Source organism: Amblyomma americanum, chromosome 1, assembly GCF_052857255.1.
Source record: "Amblyomma americanum isolate KBUSLIRL-KWMA chromosome 1, ASM5285725v1, whole genome shotgun sequence".
Lineage (NCBI taxonomy): Eukaryota > Metazoa > Arthropoda > Arachnida > Ixodida > Ixodidae > Amblyomma > Amblyomma americanum.
In genome coordinates, this window is record NC_135497.1 from 21733271 (window position 1) to 21758068 (window position 24798).

At 47.8% G+C, this 24798-nt stretch overlaps 1 protein-coding gene across 1 annotated transcript in view; it reads right to left on the bottom strand.

The window, feature by feature from the left end:
* The window catches only part of LOC144121016 (uncharacterized), a 31397-nt gene extending 7627 nt beyond the window's left edge, over positions 1 to 23770 (bottom strand). Inside the window, exons 1-16 of the mRNA XM_077653949.1 lie at positions 23502 to 23770; positions 22579 to 22981; positions 21444 to 21701; positions 20038 to 20331; positions 19012 to 19146; positions 16558 to 16857; positions 15609 to 15815; positions 14808 to 14969; positions 10139 to 10325; positions 8544 to 8680; positions 8125 to 8245; positions 7282 to 7446; positions 6257 to 6403; positions 5745 to 5866; positions 4347 to 4643; positions 3045 to 3157 (exon numbers count right to left, since the gene is read on the bottom strand). Coding sequence (XP_077510075.1) covers positions 3045 to 3157; positions 4347 to 4643; positions 5745 to 5866; positions 6257 to 6403; positions 7282 to 7446; positions 8125 to 8245; positions 8544 to 8680; positions 10139 to 10325; positions 14808 to 14969; positions 15609 to 15815; positions 16558 to 16857; positions 19012 to 19146; positions 20038 to 20331; positions 21444 to 21701; positions 22579 to 22981; positions 23502 to 23770 — 3317 coding nt within the window. The remainder of the gene's footprint in view (positions 1 to 3044; positions 3158 to 4346; positions 4644 to 5744; positions 5867 to 6256; positions 6404 to 7281; positions 7447 to 8124; positions 8246 to 8543; positions 8681 to 10138; positions 10326 to 14807; positions 14970 to 15608; positions 15816 to 16557; positions 16858 to 19011; positions 19147 to 20037; positions 20332 to 21443; positions 21702 to 22578; positions 22982 to 23501) is intronic.
* Between the last annotated feature and the right edge of the window lie 1028 nt (positions 23771 to 24798).

Here is a 24798-nt window from a genome sequence, read left to right on the forward strand (position 1 = left end):
TGAACCCTATGTTCTAATACATATTATCAATGAAGAGGTTTTCCGCAAAGATCGGTGCTATCCCCGCTGCTTTTTAATATTTTGCTCAGTGGCATCCCCATTCGTCCTGATATAATTCGTCCATTCGTCCTGATCTGTGATGTATGCAGATCACATAGCTTTTTTCGCCTCGTCCAGGGATATCCATTTGCTTTACCAGATTCTGCAGGGATATTTGGATGCTCTTAGAGTATGGTTGCAGGGTAATAATTTAACCCTGAATGTAGACAAATGCAGCGTTTTGGTATTTCCTCCAGACACGCCTTTGCACATTTCATTAGTCCATCCCTCTAACCTGATTCCACAAGTGGAATCCGTAAAATATCTAGGTGTTACTGATCACCCTGCATTAGATTGGAGCCTTCTTAAAGGAGAACGCGCTCCAGGCCGGCTGACAAGAATCGCCATTAAAAAGTTTGGGATGCGCCGCGACACATTATTGTTACTATACAAAGCCTACGTAAGACCTATACTTGAATTTGGTTGCATTCTGTTCTCTGGTAGCGCAAACTACAAGATTCAATCCTTAATCTTACTAGAAAGGCGAGCTCTACGTCTCTGCCTTGGCCTCCCAAAATAATTTTCAAACGCCCTGCTTTATCTGGAAGCTCATATCCCTGATCTAAATTCCCGCTTTCAAATATTCACGGTGCGAACCTTCCTCAAGTCGATGGACCCGGTGACTAATGTCAGCACTCCTATTTTTGTGTCTCAGCCGGCCTTATTCTTTTCTCATCATTGGCCACGGTATCAAATGCCACAAATTATGTTAGTACAGAACTTTTTAACACCGATTGCTGTTGATCGCAGTTCTTTCCAGTGGGTTGATGACACGCCGGCAGCTGTGGAATTCCATTTTGACCACATCTTCCCATCTCATGCAAAACACATGCCAGCAAACATTTTAAATGGTCTTCTCTCTGATCACATAGAGGAATACCCCTATCATACGGTGCTTTCTACCGACGCCTCCGTCAATTGCCAAAAAGCTGCAGTTACCATCTTTTCACAGCTTCTGGCATGGAGCTATTCTGTCCGCATCCCAGATTATATTCCTATATTCTTTGTGGAATTTTTGGCTCTTGGAATGAGCCTGCACAAAATTCCATGTCATGTGTCTGACGTTAATATCCTCGCTGATTGTTTGTCAGTTTGTCTCCCTTGAAACTTCAAAAAAGATTTTTTGAGCCGTTTCCTGCGATTTTTGTCCCATGCACTTTGAAGGATGTCCGTTTTGTCTGGGTCCTTGGCCATACAGGTATTCATTCAAATGAGGTGGCTGATTACGTAGCAAGGTCGGCTCCTGACGGCTCATTGACGCTTATATGCCCCGAATGTCAGCCTGCTGGCGATTTCCAGGTTTCAGTGGTTCCAACACATATCAGCCAGGTTACATGATCCCCTACTAAATAACACTGATTATCAGCACTTAGCATATAATTGGAAAGTCCGTTCATGTAAAACCAGGCTGTGTAAGTAAATATGACGCGGTTGCGGTGCAGGATTCCCAATTTGAATTTATATCTATGCAGGTGTGGGTTGACACCGAAAAACCCATGTGACTAATGCGGGGAGGTTGAATCTGTTTAGACCATTTTCTCCTCTACTGTACAAAGTTCGCACTTCAGAGAAAGATTTACCTGGAGGTCCCTCTCTCCAGGTTAGGGCTCCCGTTATCTCTGCCAAAGTTATTATCGTTTGGTGCGAGCGCCAAAAGATTTGCATTGGGTTCAATTTTTGGGATTCTCCATGAATAGATAATTGCAACTGGTAGGTTGATTTGCTAATTCTTTTAATATTATTCGAGCTCTTCTTTTTCTCACCAAAATACTGTGTTATTTACCTTAAATATTATTCCGTCAATTTTATTGATACATTTTTCAAAATACATGCTTGGTGCTAAAATTTTGTCGTAATCTCCCGTGGAAATTTCTTTGTTTATGCCACTACACCTTGGCCAATCCCCCCCCCCCCCCCGCGTGGGTATGTGCCATGTTTACTGAGGTAAAGAAGAACTGTGAAGGTGATGCAGGCCACTAAAAAGGATGAGGTACTATCACTGAACTATGAAGCTGACAGAAACGGAATATGATGGTGTACTGTCAATGAAATGTGCAGGTGGTGCAAGTAATGGAAAATGCAAGCAACCGAAAACGATAAGGTACTGTCACTTAACTGTACAAGTGATGCGAGCAAGCACGGGAATTTTTAACAAACGGTCCTAGTTCGGACGGCTGCAACCATGTGGAGATAAAAAATGAAAATGAGCAAGGAAATTTTGGTCGTTCGGTACATCCCATTATTTTTCTACGGCTGTCGAAAATAGTTGGCATGAGGTCACGAAGCATTTTTGCAGGTCAGAGTTTCCAGCCAGAAGAAAGAGTCGGCCACGATAATAACTATGTTCGAGCAGAATCTCTCAGGACTCTCCAGTTTTCACAATATTACAAGTTTAATATATTCCCATTGAGTTACGCCGTGTTTCCTGCCGGGGGATAAAAGAAGGCGCTAATTGTTGAATGCCTAAGACCTTCAACATGTTGCAAGAAGCTGTGTACTCTCCATGGTATATAAAGTTGTCATTATGAATATTCAGCACCCTTCGTTGAAACAGTTGTGGTAAGGTCAGTATGAAGCTGCTGTTGCCTGCTATTATAGAGACTTGGTATTACCGTAGAGACTGTTAAATAACAAAAACTTGTCAATGAAATAGAACTGTGAGCACTAAATTGGGGTAATATTTCCCCACGTGCTATTTTAATTCCTTACAGGCCTCGCTAGTGCAAAAACAGATTATTCACAACCCACGGCTCCGAAGCAGTCTGTGCTTCAACTAACTGAGAGAGGCCTAATACGACAAGTGATTTCCATGGTTTTATGACCGCATTTTTACCCCACAGTAGTCAGAGCACATTGGCCTAATAAGATAAAGGGTGCAATTTCTGCCATCTCCTTTAGTGCAACACACTTCGTATAGTGTAATGTTCAGAGGCATTAAAGTGTACCGCTTATAGGCGGACGTGGCTTCTTTCAGGAACTGTTCTCTTCCCTCGAGCAGCAGTCGGGGGTCCGGAAGGCTCTCTTCCACCACTTCAAGGCACTCGGTGCTCAGTTCAACCTGTTCATCGGAACCACACAAGGATGACACAACAGTGTGTTGCGCACATTCAGCACATCAAGACTAAACAATGCAAACAGCATCCGTGAACGTACAATCGGGGACAAAAATTAACTGGCCTCCTTTTTCAAGTTCACAAACGTGCCACATTGCATGCGAGCGCGCATGACTGCGCACTGGTGGTGTCGATCCTCGGCGCGAGGGACAGGCCAGTTACTTTGGTCCCCGATAGTCGAGGAGCACTGGTCCTGAGACCTCATAACTACTGCTAGATGCGACAAGTGACTAGATTTTCCCCGTGATAATACTGAACGGTAGTCGGTAGAGAGCAACCGAGGGCAGGTTAAACAAGTCAAAACGCTTCTACCTAGCAACACTGGCATGTAGTAAAGAAGCTCATTAATTGCACCCTGATGGCTGGTGCTCCAGCAATGATACACAGAACGAAAAACCCAAACAGGCCGCCAGAGTTCAACGGACTTCTTGAGCATCTCGAATACAAACAAACGCTACAGTTCTACTCGTCACTGTCGATGAACAAAATGTACAAAGTACATCGCCAGAAGCAGCCATGGGGTATATCTGGAATATACTATGTGCTATGTACATAGAGCAACGTATTCAGTTCCGACCGTCAAATATATTGCTAAATATCATGTAAAAAGCACGGCCGCAAAAAATTAGTTGCTTATGCAATGATCGACATGCGATCATTCATGAAAACATATAACCTTCATGTCAGAAGCTTCACGGCTCTGTCATAGTTGATGTTATGTTATAAATTGAACCTGCGTAAAGACCGACAGGTTCATGCAAGAGCTCCAGTGGCCCTAAGCTACAGGTTGATGCAACGTTGCTCAAGCGTTTTCAAACTGGGATCTTGCAGATTCCAGCTTTGAAGCAAACATCGACACTTTCAGAAGTCCTGTCGCTCATTTGAAAACGAGAAACCTAAACATCTTGGAACAGTCACAGATGAGGCCCTGAGATCTAAAACCTGAGTGAGTAGTCAGGGAGTAAAGGCAGCGCCAAACAACACAAGCCAGGAGCAAGCACGAGTTTCGGAAGAGACGTGTGCATTATGAACTGCACTATCCTCGCAAGCAGAGTTTTTTGTTTAATTCCGCCGTTTTCGCCATAAGAGTAACTGCAGTCGCCTGAGCCAAAGTTGGCAAACGCGGAAGTATACCTTTTTGCAATTTCGGTAGAGCTGCCCGAGGACCTTGCGCGAACAGTAGGTGTTCTTCGTGTCCAGCTTCTCCATGAAGTCCGGGTACATGGGTGGCTTCTCAGAGTTCTGAAAGCCCTTGAGGTCACCGCACTTGGCGAAGTCAAGATTGACGGCACATTTGCGTGCCAGTTCGCGGCAGCGGTGCGAGTTGATGCCGCTGTCCAGTATGTCAGCCCAGACGAGGTGCGCGTTGGCAATCAGGCCGATCTTGTCACCCTTGATGTACTGGCAAAAGAAGTCCACCATGTCCTGGACCTGTGGCCACCGTAAACGAATGGCAAGTTCTCTCGTGAGACGGAGGATATACAGATTTCATGCCCCGTCCATTTACATTCGTCTGAAAACTGAAGGTCAGGGTCTTTACACGTGTGCAAAATATTTGGTGGCACCTTTAAGGGAACGAGCACAAGCGGGAACCTTTTAGGCCTGTGCTGCTCACTTTACTTTTGAGCCGGCGAGAAATGTAGACTTTTAGCAGCCGTCCCCTCCCAGTCAACTACGTATATACTAGCAAAGCCGCGGCAATGCGTTACATGTGCTTGTTTTCTTACACAAAGGTGTCATTATTTAAAGTGAGCCATGCTGCACACTCTCTTGACGTCATCACTCGCATCTCACCGGAACTCAGACAAGTTTGTTCATAAGAAAGTTTTGGATGATTTCCTTAGCGAATAATCATCTGCTTGGATCGGTTTGGTTGTGTCGACTTAGCTGCGCACAGTCATAATGGTTAACATCCTGGACACACATATTAGTAAACCTCAATACTCAACAAGACACACATACTGGTTAACCAACATGATACAATTAGCCCGACAGCTCGTCTTATTCAACTATGGACACAGTCCGATGGTCAAGCCACCGCTCTCAATCTAAAATGGTCAAAAAGACGCAAGGTTTGCAAGGCAATGTCACCATTGAGCAAAGAGCATTGCCTCTTGCGAGCGAAAAATGAGCTGCCAGGAGTCCTTTATTTCTGCTTTCTACACGGAAGTAAAATTTCGGAACGTAGACAATAGGTTCACCGCTGTTACAGTCTATTGTACAATGGAACCAAAACTCGACTACAGCCTCTTTTCGAACCAAAAGGCCGCATCAAGCATATTAATACTCCATTACAACCCATTTGTGATCAATGTTAAAAATACAGCGACAATCCAGATTTCGTCGTATTCCACCGCTGATGTAGCTGAAAAATTTCGAATATATTTCATTATAGACAACACTGCAGTCGGTACAACTAGACTAATAGCACCTAAAATAGTTTATCCAGAATTATGTAGCCCTTCCCCAACCCCACCCCCCAGACTAAGACTAAGCAGACTAAGAGACCACAAAATAAGCAATATTGCTCACCCCAATGGACGCCTTTCGTTCCTTTGGCGGGTCGCTGTGGTAGTGCATAGGATTGCAGTTGTTATTGAAGATGAGGTCCTCGTACCACAGCACTGAGTACTCGTCACCATCCAGGTCAGAACCTAAGCACAGGTAGAGACCACATTAAGGGGTACCATTGGAAACAAGCTGCGTCCGGCCGTCTGTCAAAGCAGTGATGGCGAAGGGCGTTGCTTAATGACCCAATTAAACGGAGATCAGTGAGTGGAGGAATAGTTGCGACGCCGAAATGAGAAACTGAGAAATATTTTATACCTCTGTAATGGAACCTCACAGTACGTTTTTTCTCACGCTGTGACTGTGCTCACAACATACATCAGTCAAAGCCCGCAGAGTCCTGGCCTTGGCAGAGCCCTGACCTAACGCGCACGTAAACTAAGGCACGCTATCCGTCACAAGCGCAGAGAGCGACGGTTACATCCGTATCCGCATAGCACAGTGTCAACAGGGAGCGCGCCAGGAAGGGTGCGTACCGGCCATCTCGTCGGGGTGTGGCCGCTCCCCCTTTTGAGGGAAGACAATGCAGTCGCGCACGTGATGCAACTGCGGCACATTCACAGCCTCCAGCTTCCGGATGTCGCCCGGGTTCATGCACGGGTTCTTGGTCACGATCACGTCGCCTGCGTATCCCACCGTGCATGGAATACTCAGTGACTTTAATGCAAAGTGCGGCTGAAAATTCAGGTGAAAAAAAACAATCTCATGCGTCAACCTTTCGGCTCGTCTGTGCGATGTAACGAAAATAGAATAGTCCTTTCATTCCAAGCCAATGAATAAAATGGATATACTCGCGGACAGCTTTTTGTGGCTATGCAGTGAAGCTACGAGGGCGACGCGCAAGGCTTTCCCATGCGCAGTCTTACCACGCTCTCACGAGAGAGAGAGATAGGCATTTAAGCTGGCGGCGAGTATAGTATGCTGTTTCGGCTCCAGATGCCGGTTCCTCAAGATTACCGCGATTAGCTTCGCACAAAGCACGGGTACCTCACCACTGTATATATCTATTGCGTATCCGGTGCTGTCAACATAGAAGCATCGATCCGTGCAAACCACGGATATCTCACAAGATATATCCGGGACATTTCTTGGACAACTGAGCATTAGTAAGTCCTAGCTTCGGCTTCAGATATGAGAATGCCGCAACCAGAGAAGGAGCTCGCAAGCGAGGCCAAAACAAGATAATTTCGGTCAGAATCAGCACACGAGAAAACTAGACGTGCGTTCATGTATACAGACTACAATAACGTGGTAGTACCGTCGGAGAATTCTACTTTTAGATCCGACTACAAGAATCTATATTTCTGCGACAACAGCCCTCGAACACGCAGCACGTTTGCATATGCCTTCGAAGCATGTACTCGGGCACTTTATTCCCCTACCATTTCAACCAAGTTCACATTAATGGATCCTTTCGAATAAAATATGAAAGGTGCTGCCTAAACGCACCGAGACAATGCTGCGCTATGCTTGCTAGCACGAAAATAGGTTGCTGTGATACCTTCGAGGATGGTCGCAGGGTCGTTGACCTTGTACCGCAGCATGTCGTTCGAGTACTGGACAAACACCTGTCCGTACTCGAGCGTGCCGGTCTCGTCCAGCACGCCGAACATGGTGCGCCCGTAGTTCGGAGGAACCAGAATACGAGCCTTGGTCCTCAGTTCCTCTGCAAAAGGTGTATACATTATCCGGCGTGAAGAGGCAAGGGTTCGTCGTTCACACATGCTGTTGTAGAGAAGTTCAGACAAGCTCCCTGTGGGCCATTCAATGCCTTACGAGCTGAAGTTCTTTGCCTCAGGAAACATTGATCTTTATGGGCAATCTTTGACTTGACCATAATCTTTGTCGTCAATTCGCTGAATGTTAAGCCGGTCATTTCGCTGCCGTATATGCGTTTGTGGGCTATTACAAGGCTCGTACGCGGGTCTAAAACATCTCTGCTGTTCACTGTGACACTGATTGAAGGCATTTAAGACCAGATACTACCTTCCAGAAATGTGTGGTTATGCTAGATGCAAAGGGAACGACTGTAACGATTACCACAATAGGCTGGTTAATGCAAGCGACAGGCTCTCGATGGTGTCACCTATAGCATTTAATCTATTTTCCGTAACATTAACATTAGCCTCATAATAAGAACCTTATTTTTGCGCTGAACATCGCACAAAACTGACAAGGAGGATCCGGTGGAGAAATTGGAAATTTGAGATAACTTTGAAAGATCCCGGAAATTAGCGTAATTAATCGGCAAAAGGACGAAGTCAGGGCCAGGGTGCTGCTTCTCTACACTTCTTCCCAGACGACGAAATGAATAAAAGCGGTTAAGCTCATGTGTTTCACTCACTCAGGACCTTCTTGTTGACGGCGCGAACTAGAGCCCGAAAGAAGGGCTCGACTGTCAGGTCGATGCCCACGCCGGCCAGCTCCTTGTACGGGAGACGCAAGGCGCAGTAGGAACGGAGAACCTGCACAATTAGTAAGGCGCACAGTTTCGTTATCAGTTTACAAGCACCTTCCCACTTCATAGGTCGTTGACCCTGTCTCCAAAACCCTGAATCCATCCTTCAATGCGACTAAAATGGGATCGGATGTCGAACATGGGTTTCAGTAATTCGACTAAAATAGGATCAGCTGTCGTATATAGGGTTCAGTTATTCGTCTAGTATGGGATCGGCTGTCGTACATGAGCTTCAGTTATATGTAGAACAGTGCACTGACACCACACATGGCACAAAAGCTGCGAAGATGAAAAAAATTTCTCACATGCGCGGCCTCATGGGGATCCATCATGCTGTCGATGAAGGAATCGAGGATTTTGTTCTGCAGCATCAGGAACACCTCGGCCTTTATGCCGCTCTGCTCCAAGATGGTGATCATGGGTCGGTTCAGGTAAAGAACACCTGTGAGGAGCACGGTAAATCATCACGGGCGTAAATATACTGTCGCGGCAGCACGCTCAAAATGTAACTCTGTTGCAGTAATCTATTCCTACAATTTGCACTGCATGTCACGGATTATCCTCACTAATGAATCAGCGACGTCCACCGCAGAAGGAAGGCGTGCCCTTTCACGCTTTGTAACATACTGTGGCTTAATGACTATGTCTTCTGTCTACTTGTGGTAGCGAGGAGCCAAGTACAGAACAGTGCACAAATGCCAAAATTTCAAGCTCTAAGTCCGCTGTGTAAGTGCAACACTGAGAGGCAAATGTACATTGAAATTTTCGCGCAAATAAGCAGTCTTTCGTTGCTCTGCTCCAAGATGGTGATCATGGGTCAGTTCAGGTAAAGAACGCCTGCGAGGAGCACAGTAAATCATCATGGGCGTAAATATACTGTCGCGGCAGCACGCTCAAAATGTAACTCTGTTGCAGTAATCTATTCCTACAATTTGCAATGCATGTCACGGATTATCCTCACTAATGAATCAGCGACATGCACCGCAGAAGGAAGGCGTGCCCTTTCATGCTTTGTATCATACTGTGGCTCGATGACTATGCTTTCTGTCTACTTGTGGTAGCGAGGAGCAATGTACAGAACAGTGCACGACTGCGAAAATTTCAAGCTCTAAGTCCGCTGTGTAAGTGCAACACTGAGAGGCAAATGTACATTTAAATTTTCGCACAAATAAGCAGTCTTTCGTCGCTATCCATTCATTTGGTATTCATTCCAGTGGGTAGAGAATAAGTACCCCTCCCGTATTCTGGCCTTTCAGTTATCAGGTTTATCTGACCCAGAGGAAAATTTCGTCTACAATCCTGCTTCACGTAAACTTTTCTCGATGACTGTTCGTGGCCACGTGAAAAAACGGCACTACACTTCAACAGAAATTGTGGGATACTCTGCACGACAATTCATTGTAAGCGTGGAACAGCACCCCGAACTATGGATCCCTGAAAATTCGCTAAGATGCTCATAAGGAGCCCAGCGCAAGCCCACTAGGACACAGCGTAACTGCAGTCGGATACAATTGAAGAACGAAGCGGCTTTGCCCCATAAAAGGACCCCCTTCCAGCCAATGGCATCAGCAGATTTCCATGACCCTGCTAGCGTGACATGCGGGAAGCACCAGATGAAAAGAGATTGTCCACTCCCTCTTTGGTCGGGGACAGTCCCCTCCCTGCATTGTCACGCCGCTCCTTGCGTTGTCTAGCTAGCAGGGTCATGAGAGCCGGCCGTCGCCAATGGCTGGAAGGGAGTCCTTTAACTGACAGGAAAAAGTCGATTCGCTCTTCAGTTGCATCCGACTATAGTGGACTGCGGGAGACAGCACGGGAGAATTATGTGTCTCTGTGTCCAACTGCTTCTCTAAGCGCTTTCTGTCGATGGTCGCGGTCATAGGACATGAAGACAACGCACGCGGCTTGCTCGTCTTCAGCACGTATAGGTCGGAGTGGTCCGAGTGGAACTTGCTCATGCTCTCGCGGAAGACGATGCGGCAGCCGCTCAGCGTCGGGTCCAGCAACAGCATTCCCTTGCAGCCACCGTAGCGGATTTGTACAGCGCACGGCTCCTCACCCTCCTCTAGCTCCAAGGCGTGGTGGACCTGCGGAAGGGCGGACAATGAAGGCTTCTACGAACGGCTATGTACTTAGGTCACTCCATACATTATATTTTAACAAAAATAGGAAAAACCGCCAGGACCTTGTCTTATGCGGGAGCTGCGGGATTACAAGATAACCAGTTCCGTACCGGTACAAGCTTTCTCCTGGCGTTGTGCTCGTGTTTCACGTAATTAGGGTCACAATGGCCAGATCCGCTGGGTCATCATAACCACAAAGGACACATTGCCGAGAGCACCGTCCCTAGACTTTCTAAACGGCAAAGAGGCGAGTTTTAGTCAGGACATAGTAGTCACCACCGATGGCTGCCTGCCGCAGAGGAAGTCTCGTATACAGATATCGCTGCAAAAATACCGTCCTATGCATCACAGGTTTCTGTAGTTCATGGAGCAGAAACGTATCTCATGTATGGTGGATGACTAGACATTGGACTTGGGCAGCATTTGGACATTGATGACACGTCCACTGCTCACAATAGACAGGGTTCATGCTGGTGTATATGACGAAAATTGCAGGGTTTTCAAGGACTTTCGAAGCCCTCTGCGTGATTTTCAAGGACCACATTCGCAGTTAGAAATCCAAATAAGACAGATGTTCAGCGGTAGAAAGAGGCGTGAAATGATGAGAATTCACTGAAAAAGGGGATTGTCATTGGAGCCAATATTTTAACAAAGAAACTTGTCTTCGGATAAAACGATGGCAACAGCATATTTCCTTTTTCAACCACTTCTCATCATTGTTTGTTACACGCATGACCACTTTCAGTTTGTTAGATGATGCAAACATTTATTCGGTAATGAAGCAAAGCAAACACTCAATCAGTCCTTAGGTGGCCCCAATTCGCTTCTCCTCAATTTTTATGTCTATGTCCAAGACCTCCTACTGCTTGCTCTTGGCAGTCTTCCTTAGGATGTCCGACTTCATGATGCAAGTCAGGCCACTGGTTGCCTCTGCTTTTTCTGCATACAATTCTGCTGAAGCTGTCAATTCTGCAAATACGGCTTCTAGTTTCTTTTTCCTCCTTCTGACAGTTTCAATCTCTTCATCAATGCACCGTTTTTTCCGCTGTTTCGCATCTTCGCGCTCCTGCTTTTTATGTGTTTTCAAAAAGGCACGGTATTGGCTCTTTGGAGAAGTCACAGATGCTCTCAATTCCTTAGTGATGGAACATTGAAAATGCCACCTGCTACGTGTACAGCATCACAGCTAATCCGCTGTGAAATGCCCTGCGTCCATCACAAGTCCATGCTTCTTGCACGCATCCATCAAGTTTGACGACTGCGATGGCGCTGTCTGTGGTTCATTAGCTTGACATTCAGATATCGTCACGAAGCTCCTTACCATACAGGTACTCCCGGCGGCTTGCATGTGCTCTCTATGCTTTGCACTTTTTAGATGGCTTTCTAGTGCCGACTCCCCCATGGCAGTGATGTCGAAACACTTACAGCAAACTTTACATTTTGCCTTGTGCGGATTTGACATGTCCGACGCAAGCCACTCTCGTTAGTCGTCGTTGTGCAGCCTCTGAAATTTGCATTTTCCGGGTATTGTTTCCACGCACGTTCACTGGCACACACTACGCTGCAGATGCACAAAATGTCACGATACCGCCGCACACGCACACCCAAGCACTACACGGGCAATAAATCTCGCGATACAACCGCGCATACACATATCAGCGCTACGCGCGCAGAAAATGTTACGATGGAACAGCACACGCGCGCATAAGCGTTACACGTGCTCAAGACGTGACGATACAACCGCACACGCAAGCGCTAAATGCGCACAAAATGTAACGCTTCGACCGCGCAACCACAAACACAATGGCGGCCATTTATCTACTCAACTGGAAAGTGGATTAGATTATATTGGATCTTGGGGCTTCTAACCGGCGGACCTTACACTGAAGTCCTAGCCAACTTTTTTGGGACGCTACGACAGAGTCTGCCCCGCCGTGTCGTCACCACCACCCATCACTTGAGCCTATTCCAATTTTCAAGGCGGCGTTTAGTTGTTTCGACCGCTCTGGCCTTGGAAAAGGCTTCTTGCTCATTCACCTCGCTGTCGGTCGTTCCGCCCTCTGTCGGCTGACCTGAGTCGAAACCTAGCGCCTGCAGAAGGGTACATGTATTCGGTTGGCAGGGGTGGAGTGATATACACAACAGAATAACATGCTCTATCGAATCCTCATCCTGCCCACACATTGTGCACATGATGTCCGCATTGATCTGGCCGGATACCGGGCTTGCCACTTCTTCGTGCGCAGCACCCCCGCTCGAGCCCGGAAGAGTAGTGCACTCCTAAGGTACCACTGCCAAGGGAGTTGTCGTAGAAGCGCTCAAAAAGGCTGCGTTCCAATACTCCCAAGTAGACGGCTACTTAGACGTCTAGCCGACAGCCGCCATCTTGGGACGCGTTCCACTTCTTTGTGGAGAATAAAACTTGTATGTATGTATGTATGTATGTATGTATGTATGTATGTATGTATGTATGTATGTATGTATGTATGTATGTATGTATGTATGTATGTATGTATGTATGTATGTATGTATGTGTGTGTGTGTGTATGTGTGTATGTATGTATGTATGTATGTATGTATCTATGTATGTATGTACGTACGTACGTACGTACGTATGTATGTATGTATGTATGTATGTCGTGCAGTTGAGAGCTTTGCTACAGCAGCGGACGCTGTAGGTCTGTTTACGTGATCCGGCATCTGACGATGCCGGATCTTAATTAGCACCTTTATTTTAGAGAATACTGGTCGCTGTCGTTGGTTTCCTCGACGGGCGTTAAGACGGCTGGCGTGACAGTTAACAAATGTGTTCTTCTGTTGCTGTATTAGTTGCATCAACTCTTTCGCGTGCATTCTTTTTTATCTCTACACTCAGAACAAATACACCGGCATGTTGCGAATTGATTTTAGTCTTTGCAGGATTAAAGATCGCTGCTGTATTTAGGTCTCTCGCTGTCTCCGAGTGCCACGTAGGGCAGACAGCAGGTTTAATGTCACGTATGTGTTTTCCTTTTGCAGTGTATATTAGCCGTATCGCATTTCGCGCATATTGATTACAGTCTTTCGTATTCTTTCTTATGTTTACAGGACCGTCTGAACGAGCACGTTCGAGGAGCATGTACAGTTGAGCATCAATAATAAAAGAATAATCGCATATCTCTTTAGCGTCGTCTTCGGAGAGCGGCCCCGTCTGCTACAAGTAGACTGACCGATAGGCACATCCACCAGTCCGGTTTACGCACAAAGTCATTGCAGAAGAAATGTGTAAACTTGTTGAAAACACGTTTTTAATTATCATTATTGCTCACTTTGTGAAAAATAGTAGTACAACTGTTCATAAGCTTTAGTTACATTATTATGCCGCGAGGCGGCGTGAGCAGTAGACAAGTTCCAATACATGGACATGTAGACTGCTTCCTAGACGTCACACTAGACGTCTTGTTAGACGTCTAGAGTATTGGAACGCAGCCAAAAAGTACGCAGGAAATGGTTGAGAGGAAACGGTAAACAAGCCAGCGTCATTGTGGCTAGACGTTCACGAGCGTCCGCTAGGCACGCGCTTACTTGACTGTACGAAACTTACACTCTATTTTTAACAATATCGCAGCGGGATTTCAGGTGGGTTGATATTTTATTATATACAATCACTGAATGTTTATTAAAAATAAAAATTTTTAAAATTCAAGGGTTTTCAAGCATCTTCAAAAATTCCATGACCTTCAAGGCCTTGAAAACAGTCCTATCAAATTCCAGGGTTTTCAGGGGTTTCAAGGACCCGCACGAAATTATTTAGACATACGATGGCCTCTCCTGTCCAAAAGAAGCGAAGCATTATCATGGGCGGCAGAGTTTTGGGAGATTGTTCCTGTCAAGAAGTTGGATTGGATGAGATGGCTGTGGGAGGCGCGAGGCATGAAAAAAGGCTTCTGCTATTAACAAAAAAAAAACTCGCAGGACTGTGCCCCCCCCCCCCCCGTTAAGTGCAAAGTGAATCCATCGGTCAAGCTCTGTCTGCTTCCGTGACCTTCGGGATCCCGGCCGACGGACAGACACACTGCGGAGGATGACTACTTTGAAGTGCGGATTTGACTCGAGGTAATGTTTTCTCTCTCTCCCTATCTCTGTCTCTCACACAGGACAGTTACCGGGTGTCCAAAGCGAATGTATGAGCGTTGGCAGCGGTGTGACAACAATGAATTTTTCAGAAAGCCCTGCCGCTACTTGGCATGCTGCCAATTTCTCTAGTCGATTCATGTCGAGGCATAGTAATTGCGCGGGAGCGATTGGCACCAGCGAATTTCGTCGCTACCCGCACGGGAGCAACTTAATTGGCGTGCGGGCAAAATCACTGCCGGCACAGCCACGCTTGTCTTGGTGACCTCACCGACACATTAGCAAAGGTTGTAAGTTTAGACTGGTTGTCGATAAGGACGATAATATACATACCTTGCGCAGCAGGCCGTGCGATATTCGCCCTATGCCGTCGCTGAAGATGTACTCGCGATGGTAACCATCGCTGCTGCGGCCAGGGGCTGCGTGGCGGATGTCCGGTTCCACAGACGTGTTTTGGCTCGGGACCGTTAACAGACCCAACGACTGCGAAAAAGCCTGCACGCAGGAAAAGAGGTCTCCCGAGTGGGCCACTTTGACACTCGGCCACAGAATTCATGCTTGTGCAGCTGGGAGTTGTGAAATTTGTGAAACCTTTCGCAAATATAGAGAACATTAAAGAGTGGCTTCTCAGCAGTAGAAAGTGTGTAATGGAAACAACACCTCCATAATAGGCATTGGTACTCCGAAAAGAGGCTGATTTGCCTGGTTAGATCTCCGGACACAGTCCGTGCAGTGTCGTAATTATTTATGAACGCTAGTCTTACTTTCCATTCCCCCTCTGGAGCATTTTGACACTCCCACATTCGATTCGAAACGCGCAAGGCATAACTTATGATGTGGATAATTTCACAGTCAGATATGAGTCACTGCACATGGCGCCTGATCCCTGCGGACCGCTCATCAATGAAGGGCTCACATAGCTACAATGCGATCCAAACATATATGGATTAACGCAATGCACCTGGCCTTGAAAGTGTGATGAATGATGGTGAATGGCAGAGACACTTGGCTCAGCCTTCTTGAAAACAAAAGCTCCGTTACTAAACGTGAAGAAGAGATTCCCTCACATACTTTCGTGCGATTTAGTCGCTTTTCCCGTCACCTCTCTCAACAAGAACGTGACTGGCCTCTGACCTGTCCAAGCCGTGCCATGAACTTGGGCACGCTGACGATGGTAGAGAGGTCGCCGATACCATCGCGTATCTGCTCCGCGGTGCGGCCCTGATTGTCGTGCGCGTAGAACCAGACGCCGTGGCTGCGTAACTGGCTCGTCGAGCAACCCAGGAACATGAATCGGCGGCCACCAATCTTCAGGCCGGACGACAGCGGAGGCTTGATCACCTACAGAAAACAAGCCCAAGGTAAAAGAGAGGAACTAAATGGACGGTTTACATTGTCATTTCAAGGAGCCCATCAAATGCATCATTTTCCTCAGTGTTCCTATCAAATATCTTCATGCAGTTTTGTGCCCTCCTCTGCACTTCAGCTACATTAATCCATACAGCAGCGGAACGAAAAAGCGACGGTGAAATCAAATTAAAATAGGCAAATAGAAGCTCATCAATGTGAGACTGAAATGTAGCACTACTGCCAATATAGATTTGTCGCATGACATTCTGATTCCCTGTGCCCTTCAGTGCGAAAGGAAGTAGCCGCAATCCTCGGGTATCAGCGGTGTCTGTGCGTGTGAAGCCTTTCAGTAGCAAGTGTATTACCGGCTCACTAGGTGAGTGGACACGTCAGTCGCACTGTGAATAGGCGGCGCTGTCCACCTACAATTTGAGGCAGTTACATGCCTTTCCTTCTCTCAAAACCGGTGGCATGTTTAGACTGCCAATTTTGAGTAAAGGGAGGAACATAACTGGATCCCCGAGTAAGAGGACACCTCAACAGCGCTCTGAGCTACGTGGCGGTGGTGTACATGTGAAAAAAACAGTGCTTTCGCACAGTCTTTTGTGCTTAGCAATGCTAAACCGCCAGCCATTTTTTTTTTCTTGAGACTCCAGATACTGCATTTTTCCAAAAATTAAGCACGCTACGGCTACTTGTTCACAGGGCGATCATGAACCCCCCAACAGCGTACCGCGCTGAGAAAGTCGTCCTTGCAGGCACCCAGCGAAAAGGAGATGAGCTTGCAGTCGTCGTCCCGCACGACGATGCGCAGGGCGTAATCTGGGTCGCAGTGCTGAAGCAGGCGGCTCTTGCACACAAGCTGAGGGGGCATGTAGACGCGCCGAGTGGGCGTCAGGATCACCTTGCGCACCTTGACCATGTGGGACGGCAGCTCCTGGGCGATCACCGAGCCTGTGAAAACGTCGATGCGCAGCCGGTGCGCCCGATACCGGAAGTACAGGCGCTCCAGGGCACTGCGGAACCAGAACACCTGCGCGGTACCGCGCCACAAGGACACTGTTCTTGATATGCTGGATATATAGAAGCGTTGCACAAAGATCGGTAGGAAAAAGAGGCAATAGTGTTGATGTACATAAAGCATTGAAAGGAACTGTAGTCCGAGAAGAAATGAAAAAAATTTAAAAACACGATTATGTTCAGGGTTCACCGGCACTTCTTATGTGTAAAGTGAATTTTTTTCCTCACTTTCCGCTTAAAATGACACCTTGAGATCAAGCTCCACAAAATTGCTAAGCTACCCACCGTTCACTTATCTGTGTGCCCCTATTATCACACAGTTAGCATACTGCATTTCTGCATGCATTCTTTAACCGATCACATGTCTTAATACCGAGTTCCTTGTGTATCAAACTGAGCTCCTCGTTCAGTTCTGTAATATCGCGCACTTGTAGCCACCTTAAAGCAGCGCAAGACGATGCCCGCATGCTAAAGTTTGCAAACGGCGGCAGCAGCATCGCCTTCAGTTAATAAAGAAAGGGGGGGGGGGGGAATGCACTTCTCATTCATTCCATTCCTTCTTTTTTTCTAACGGCAACAATATTTTAGTCTACACCATGTCATGCAGCTCTGCACGAACATCAGAGGTCTCCCAGGCGCCCGCGTGGTGTTACGCTTAGACCTTTTGAATAAGCGCTCCCTGAACGTCCGTATGCACCGTACGCTAGCACAGTGAATAGATAGAACGACCTATCCCCTCATTTGTTCGCAACCGTTCAAAGAGCAGCTATATTAATATCAGCGTGCACACATTCCTATGCTATTTATCCGACGATCAGGCACACAATAAAAAATTTCCGACAACGGTAGCTCCCATGCATGAAAGCAAGCGTTATCCACATTTTTTGCGATATGCTAGGAAGACACAGGAAACCGGACTTTGAATTTTCTAACGAAAATTCTCGTGAGCAAGCTTGGTCACGGCATGCAAAGTGCCGACAATAATGCAGTTACAACATCTTTGGAAGGCTCAAGTGAAACTTTGCTAAGAAAGCAGCATGCCACTTTTCGATGCAGTCTCTGGTAGTCCCCACTTCCGCTACCATTGCCCTGTATAGCCTGCAAGCCGCCGTGAAGGAATGAGGCGGAATGCTGATGCCAACAGTGCACTACACTTGTAACAACTTCATCGGGAAAGAAGCAGGTGCCTCTCAGGTGTTCATCTTGCGGAAACTCGAGGAGGAGTTCAGGAGAACAACCTGCCGGGCTATTTGTTTATGCATGTGGTTTACTGGGAAGCGCAAAAAACGGACGAGGGACGGAATAGGGGACACAAGCGCTCGTGAACGTGTTTCTGTGTCGCCTAATCCGTCCCTAGTCCGTTTTTTGTGCTTCCCAGTAAACCGCATGGTGGAGGAGGTCCATCGCTTCTGGTCGGTCGCGCGTTCCCAAGAAAGAGGATATTGCAAACTTGAATGTAATTTCTTTCAATTTAATTTTATATTTCGTTACACTGGCTTCCTAACGTTGCCACTGGCCTAATTTTACCGTTACTATAAAAAAAAACAGGTTCCACTACTGCACACGAGCGCGTATAGTGTTGTCATGGGCACGAACTGAACATGCTCTGCTACATAAAACACATCTGTAGTTACACTGTTCAATTTAAAAAAAAGCTAACAGAGGTTTAGCGCTTGTTTAACCTAGTGATACGAGCGAAAGCAATTGTTAAGCAAGGGTACATATGGTTTGGCCCTGGAGTCGGTCTGGTGCGCGTTATCCATGGCAAGACAGAGACCAAGCGCCAGCGAAGCAACTGTGTTTGCAACCTTTTGCTAGACACGTGGCAGAGCAGCGAAGAGGCCCGGAGCGAGCGCAGCTGTGGCGAATCCACAGCGAGTTACGTATTATGACGTTCCTTGCTACGCCTTCGTTGCGCCGGTTCAAGGTGAAACGCGCAGTAAACTTGACCTTGGGAGTTGTGGGAAGAGTCGAGCTTTCGCTCTAAGAAAACCGCTGTTCTGCTGCGGCCTTCAGTACAGAATTCTGCAATAAAATCTTACTTAACATAGTTCAGAAAACAAATCTTACTGAACGCCAGGCCAGGTGCGAGGCGAGCGGGCTGCGGACGTAAAGAGGGCCCTTAAGCTTTTGTTGTTAAAGCCAGCCTGAAAAACCGGGCTCTCACCTTTCCCTGGCTAAGCGAGAAATAGATCTCGAAGAGGGCTTCTTCCAGGGCACGGGGACACTCCTCGGCGCGCGCAGACAACTCGAGGAGCGTTTCCCGGCAGCTCTGAGCGTTCATCGCCAGCTCATCGGTGACCTGCAAAGGCGGTAATCCAGGTGTTGCTCGTCCGCGTTCGACAGTGCAGTTTTCAAGCGTCGTTCGAGTCGTACGCCCGCTTAATTCTACTTCGCTTCGGGAAGCTCCCTATTGAAACCCAAAATGACACCGTAGGTCCGCAAAAATGCGCGCATGGAATAGTGACGCAGTTTTATATTTACGCCAGGTCATGGCACAGCGCGATATGCCAGAACCGCCAACGCAGCAAATCCCCGAACGAAGGCCATCTTTATCCGTCAACAGCGTAGATCCGACCCATCGGAGTAACCCTTACTTTGGAAGCAATATGCATTCACTCGTGATAATCCTTATTGATTCTGCATTTAAAATGGTATAGTGTGGTATGGGGGGAACGTCCCGAAGCGACTTAGCCTATCAGGGACGTTGAAGTAGGCGACTCCAGAGTAATTCCGACCACCTGGGGATCTTTAACGACCAACGACAGCGCACACCGCACGGGCGCTTTTGCGTTTCGCCCCCACTAAAGCGTGGCAGCCGCGACCGGAATCGGAACCCGGGTCCTCCTGGTCAGTAGCCGAGCACCGTAACCACTGAGCACATGCGGCAGCTACGTTTAGAACGTACTTGACATTAATCTTGGAGGTCCTGTACATGGAAATTATGTGATGTACTTGATCCAATTCCAACGGATATAGAGACACGCAAAGGGTGTCTTGTACTGTCTGTTTTGTATGTCTTTTAACTTATTCTACAGAAAACGAGAAGTTTGAAAGTGACAACAACAAGAAATGTTCAAGAGGATCGAAGGTTTCACGCCGACGTCCTGGAACATTTCTAATTCGTCAGCTTTTGACCTTTGTTCTTGGGGTAGACCTTACAAGAAATCCACGCAATGAGTTAAATCCCTACCTGAAAGCTCTCGGACCAGACGCTGAGCAAGGCGTACACGACGCCGAAGTCCTGCACGCTGGGCCTGGCCACTGCCTTCAACTCGCGCGCATGCAGCTCGCGCATCGGCGCGTAAAAAACCTGCGCGTTTTTGCGCGTGCGCAGGATCAGGTTGCAGAGAGGTGCCCAGTGGCGTGGTCCACTGAGCGTCAGGCGCATCATGCGACTTCTGCCCAGAACGTCGGAACCGCACTTGAAGGGTCCTTCACCGAACTCGACGGCCCGGTCCCACGGGGTGGTGTCGGACAGGTCGAACTGCGACAGGAAAGGTGGTGGGTGAGCAAGCTTTTGTGCGGCTTATTTTGAGGCTGACACGAATCAATTTATTATTATTTCATTTATTATTATTTCAAGGAACAAACTCAGGTTACTGATGTTCTTGTTGAAATCAAGAAATCAAGAATAGCATTGCAGTCCATTGGCAGAGCACGTAATGCGAATGCACGATGACGGATGGTCACTTTAGGTAACAGAGTGGATTCTAAGAGAAGGCAAGTGTAGCAGTGCGAGGCAGAGACTAATATAGGCGGATGAAATTAGGGAGTTTGCAGAGATAAGGTGATCGCAGCTGCAAAGGACAGGGTTAATCGGGGATAAGAGCAAAATCCTCTGTCCTATGCTGTCACAGTTACACTACTGCTGCTGCTGATGATGATGACTGACCTAAGTTCAGCGCCCATCATCTACACTAATGGCTGTATTAAGAAGGAGCTTCTAGAGCCACCACTGTCATAACTTTATGTTTGTGTAGCAAAAAACAGTGAGGTCACGACTGTACTGCCACACTATCACTATGCCCTGTGAATGGGATAAGGATATATGGGCTCTTGCCCCGTCAAATTAAACTATTGGCATACCGGCGTAGTCGTTTTGGAATTTTTGTGTGGATTCCCATTGCCCGATGTCCGTTACTGCCTCTCGAGAAAGAAGGGGAGCGGGACATGGTTGAAAAAAAAAATTCAGATACCAGTAACTGGGAAACAAAGGCTAGGCGGTTAGAGTGAAAGTACACAAGGAGCAGAGGACGCAGAAGCGAAAGGATGTATGTCCACTCTTGGTAGTGGTCGTGAAGCTTTACACCGCGCTCTTTTAAGCAGCAGAAGTCCGGTGACGCCTAAAATACGTTTTACGCCCATTAACATCCCCTTCACCACAGCAGTCAGTGGTCCAGTTTTCTATACAGCTTTCCTTGCAGTCCTGCAATTTTGCGTGTTGCCCCACAGCTGCCCTTCTACGCAGTGATGTAGAACTCTACGACTAAAGGAAACTGTAGCGGAAGCGGAAACCGTAAGAGTACAGGAGTGTGTTTGTCGACAGGTTTTTTCTTTTAGTCCATTGAAAGCAATTAACGATATAGCGCTGCTCACCTGTGGCAGGTAGTCACCCTCGCGGTTGCACTGGCTGGTGGCGCTGTTGCCAGCGCACACCTTGTAAAGCAGCGGCGGGTGCAACAGCTGCAGGTAGACAATAGTGGATGTCGGCGACGTCTTGTGCAGAATGATGCGGCAGATGGTCGAGTACCGCACCAGCAGCCGGAACAGCGTGGAGCTACGCTTGCGGACATCCACGAAGTACAGGTACAACCCATTGGAACAGTGCTCAAAGTGCGCATTGCACTGCGTCACCTGGTGAAAGAGAAGGCATTCAGAAGAAGGGCCTAAACCGAATTATTCCGCTCCGACTGCGAAACTGCCGTACTTTTTAAGTATGCCTATCCATGTTGGTACAGTTTTGCACTTGCCAATTCATGCAGCGTGGCTAATACGTTCCAGGCCCTTGAAGAGCTTTATGTACTGTAAGCACAGTATATCAAACCCCTTCAGAGTCCTCTTTTAAGACTGAGGATACATTTCCTCATCATTTGCGATGTCATGCAACCTAGCCGCGTCACCCCAAATCGCTGCACCGTAAGAAAAATTGGACGACGAATTGCAGGTCGTTGATACAGGAAGGAGTACATAAAATTGGTTGTTTGAAATCATCCACACAGTGTAAAGCATTCTCCCTTCCCCTCTCACTAGTGTTTCTAAATCTTTCTGAAGCCGCTCTTTGCAGAATTCAATCCCCGCAACAATTTAGGCTGCGTGCCAAGCAAGCCAACTAGACATGTAAGGAACCAGATGAATGGATAAGGGGCCCATGTGCCAAAGTGCGTGACCACCAGGCCCGAAGCTCTGCTTTGCCATCACGTACCCAAAACCTGTCCAGGAAAAAAGGGTTAGATTTAATGTGCCTATGAGCTGTCACTGCCTTCCAGAAAAAGGATGCATTGACAAGTCCTGACTACCCTTCTCATATCCCTCTTACGACTGGGGCTCTCAGCATCATCGAAACTATTTGCCCAGCAGAAAAACACGCTGCTTTTAGGATACGACACTTTATGTCCTCACAGACTGCAATGCAGTTTATTCCCATGACCTTCCACCATGCAACCACCACTGCCATAACTCAAACTTCTGGACGGACGCCGTCAGAAAACACCCTACAGGAACATCATCTCACCTTAAAGCCTTCAGATGAGGTCAGCTCACTGTTGGGACAAGACGTCTTCGCAGATGAGCTTGTCCCATCTGAAGGGGAGCTAGACTTGACCGCTCTTCCCTTCTTTCCCCGCTTCACAGACATTGATTTGCCGGAGAGGGAGGACGAAGACTTGGTAGACGAGAGTGGCGATGGCGGAGGCGGCATGGTGTAGGTGCTGTCAAAGTGCGCCACAAAAGTGTTGTACCCGAGGAAGCAGCCGAGGGCGAACGCGTTTACGGGTACGTCCTTGTGCTCCGTGGCTATCTGGGTGCTGTACGGGTCGCAGAACTCCTCGAGCTCCTCGGATGCGAGCCACCATTCTGGCGGGCCGGACTTGCCCGCAGCCGCGCCGTTATTAGAGGCGTTCTGGCATTGGTCGCACCTGCGGAAGTGAATGTAAAATTGACGCGTGGAACCAAGAGCTGGTACAAGCTTAAGAAGCTATATGTTCGAACACAAATGGCGGTACTCTCACCACCCTAGCCACCTCAATATGGCGGCTATGAGCCCGCAGAAACCGATAGTTCATTAATTGCACCAGGCAAGAAATTTTGAATTGAAATGTCTGCATAAACACGCCCCCCCCCCTGATTTCTGAGACTGAATAGACGGAGATGCCGATAATAATTTGCGCAGTAAGTTGTTTATGAAGCTCTACAACCTCTTCCTCTCGATCACCATATTCTGAGCAGTGCTTCACAATTCATCTGCATTGCTCAAATGGCACTGCAGTCACCTTAGTTCCAGTGCGCACAAATCTGCAAACCTCCGAATTTTGGACCCATGTCAGCGCATATGAGGAGTTTCTCAACTTACGCGACAGTAGAGGCCTGACATATGATTGTTGAGGCCGACCGAAGACTGGCTAAGGGAAAAGCCAGAAGTACTTGTCGCGCACTCACCACTTAAGTACGATATGCATGAACGAGTCCTTGGGTGACCGCTCCAGTTGCAGCGTCACGTTTGCCGTCCAAGTGGGGCTCTCGTAGACTGCGACCTCGCCACAGTCTCCGGTCACCACTTGGCCCACGGCGCATTGCAGACCGAGCAGCCGCCGAAGCTGAGACGCTGTCGGCGTGCCCCAGCCGGAGTCCAGACAATGGACGCGCAGCGCCATCTCCCGGTAGTTGTCCTCCCGGTCGCGAGCGCAAAACGCGGTCGTCGGTGCCATCGGCCCCGGAAGACACGGCTTTGCAGGAGGCTCCATAGTGGCAGGTGACTATTGTGCCATTTCAAACTCGCCGACTGGCTTCTGAGTTGAGTTCAACTATGTCTTCTGCTTGAGCGGTCACACCAGAAGACGGACGGGTGGACCTGGAGCTGCTCGCTGTCTTGGCCTTTGGTGCGAGCTGCGAAGAGGCTTTGCATAAGTAATTAGGGCTGAATACAGCAGCTGCATTATGGGCATGAGTGACAGCATCCCTGATGTTGGGCACCACGACTTCATTCTTGCATAAAAACTGTGATTGCAGTTAACACACACCCGCCGCTGTGGCTCAGTGGTTAGCGCACTCGGCTACTGATCCAGAGTTCCTGGGTTCGAACCCGACCGCGGCGGCTGCGTTTTTATGGAGGCAAAACGCTAAGGCGCCCGTCTGCTGTGCGATGTCAGTGCACGTTAAAGATAATAATAATAATTGGTTTTTTGGGGAAAGGAAATGGCGCAGTATCTGTCTCATATATCGTTGGACACCTGAACCGCGCCGTAAGGGAAGGGATAAAGGAGGGAGTGAAAGAAGAAAGGAAGAAGAGGTGCCGTAGTGGAGGGCTCCGGAATAATTTCTGCGTTTTTATGGAGGAAAAACGCTAACGCGCCCATGTGCTGTGCGATGTCAGTGCAGGTTAAAGATCCCCAGGTGGTCGAAATTATTCCGGAGCCCTCCACTACGGCACCTCTTTCCTCCTTTCTTATTTCACTCCCTCCTTTATCCCTTCCCTTACGGCGCGGTTCAGGTGTCGAACGATATATGAGACATACTGCGCCATTTCCTTTCCTCAAAGACCGATTATTATATTGTTAACACACCGATACCACATACTGACACATTAAGCACCGCATCCTTCTAGTCTTGTTCGGAATCGCAGAGGGGTCTAGCCAATTGACGAACAACGAACATCTCGCAAAACGCCCTATATGACTTCTGAAAAAACCAGAGGGTATCGGGATTCTTGCACCAGAAAGTTGGGCAATCGGCGCGT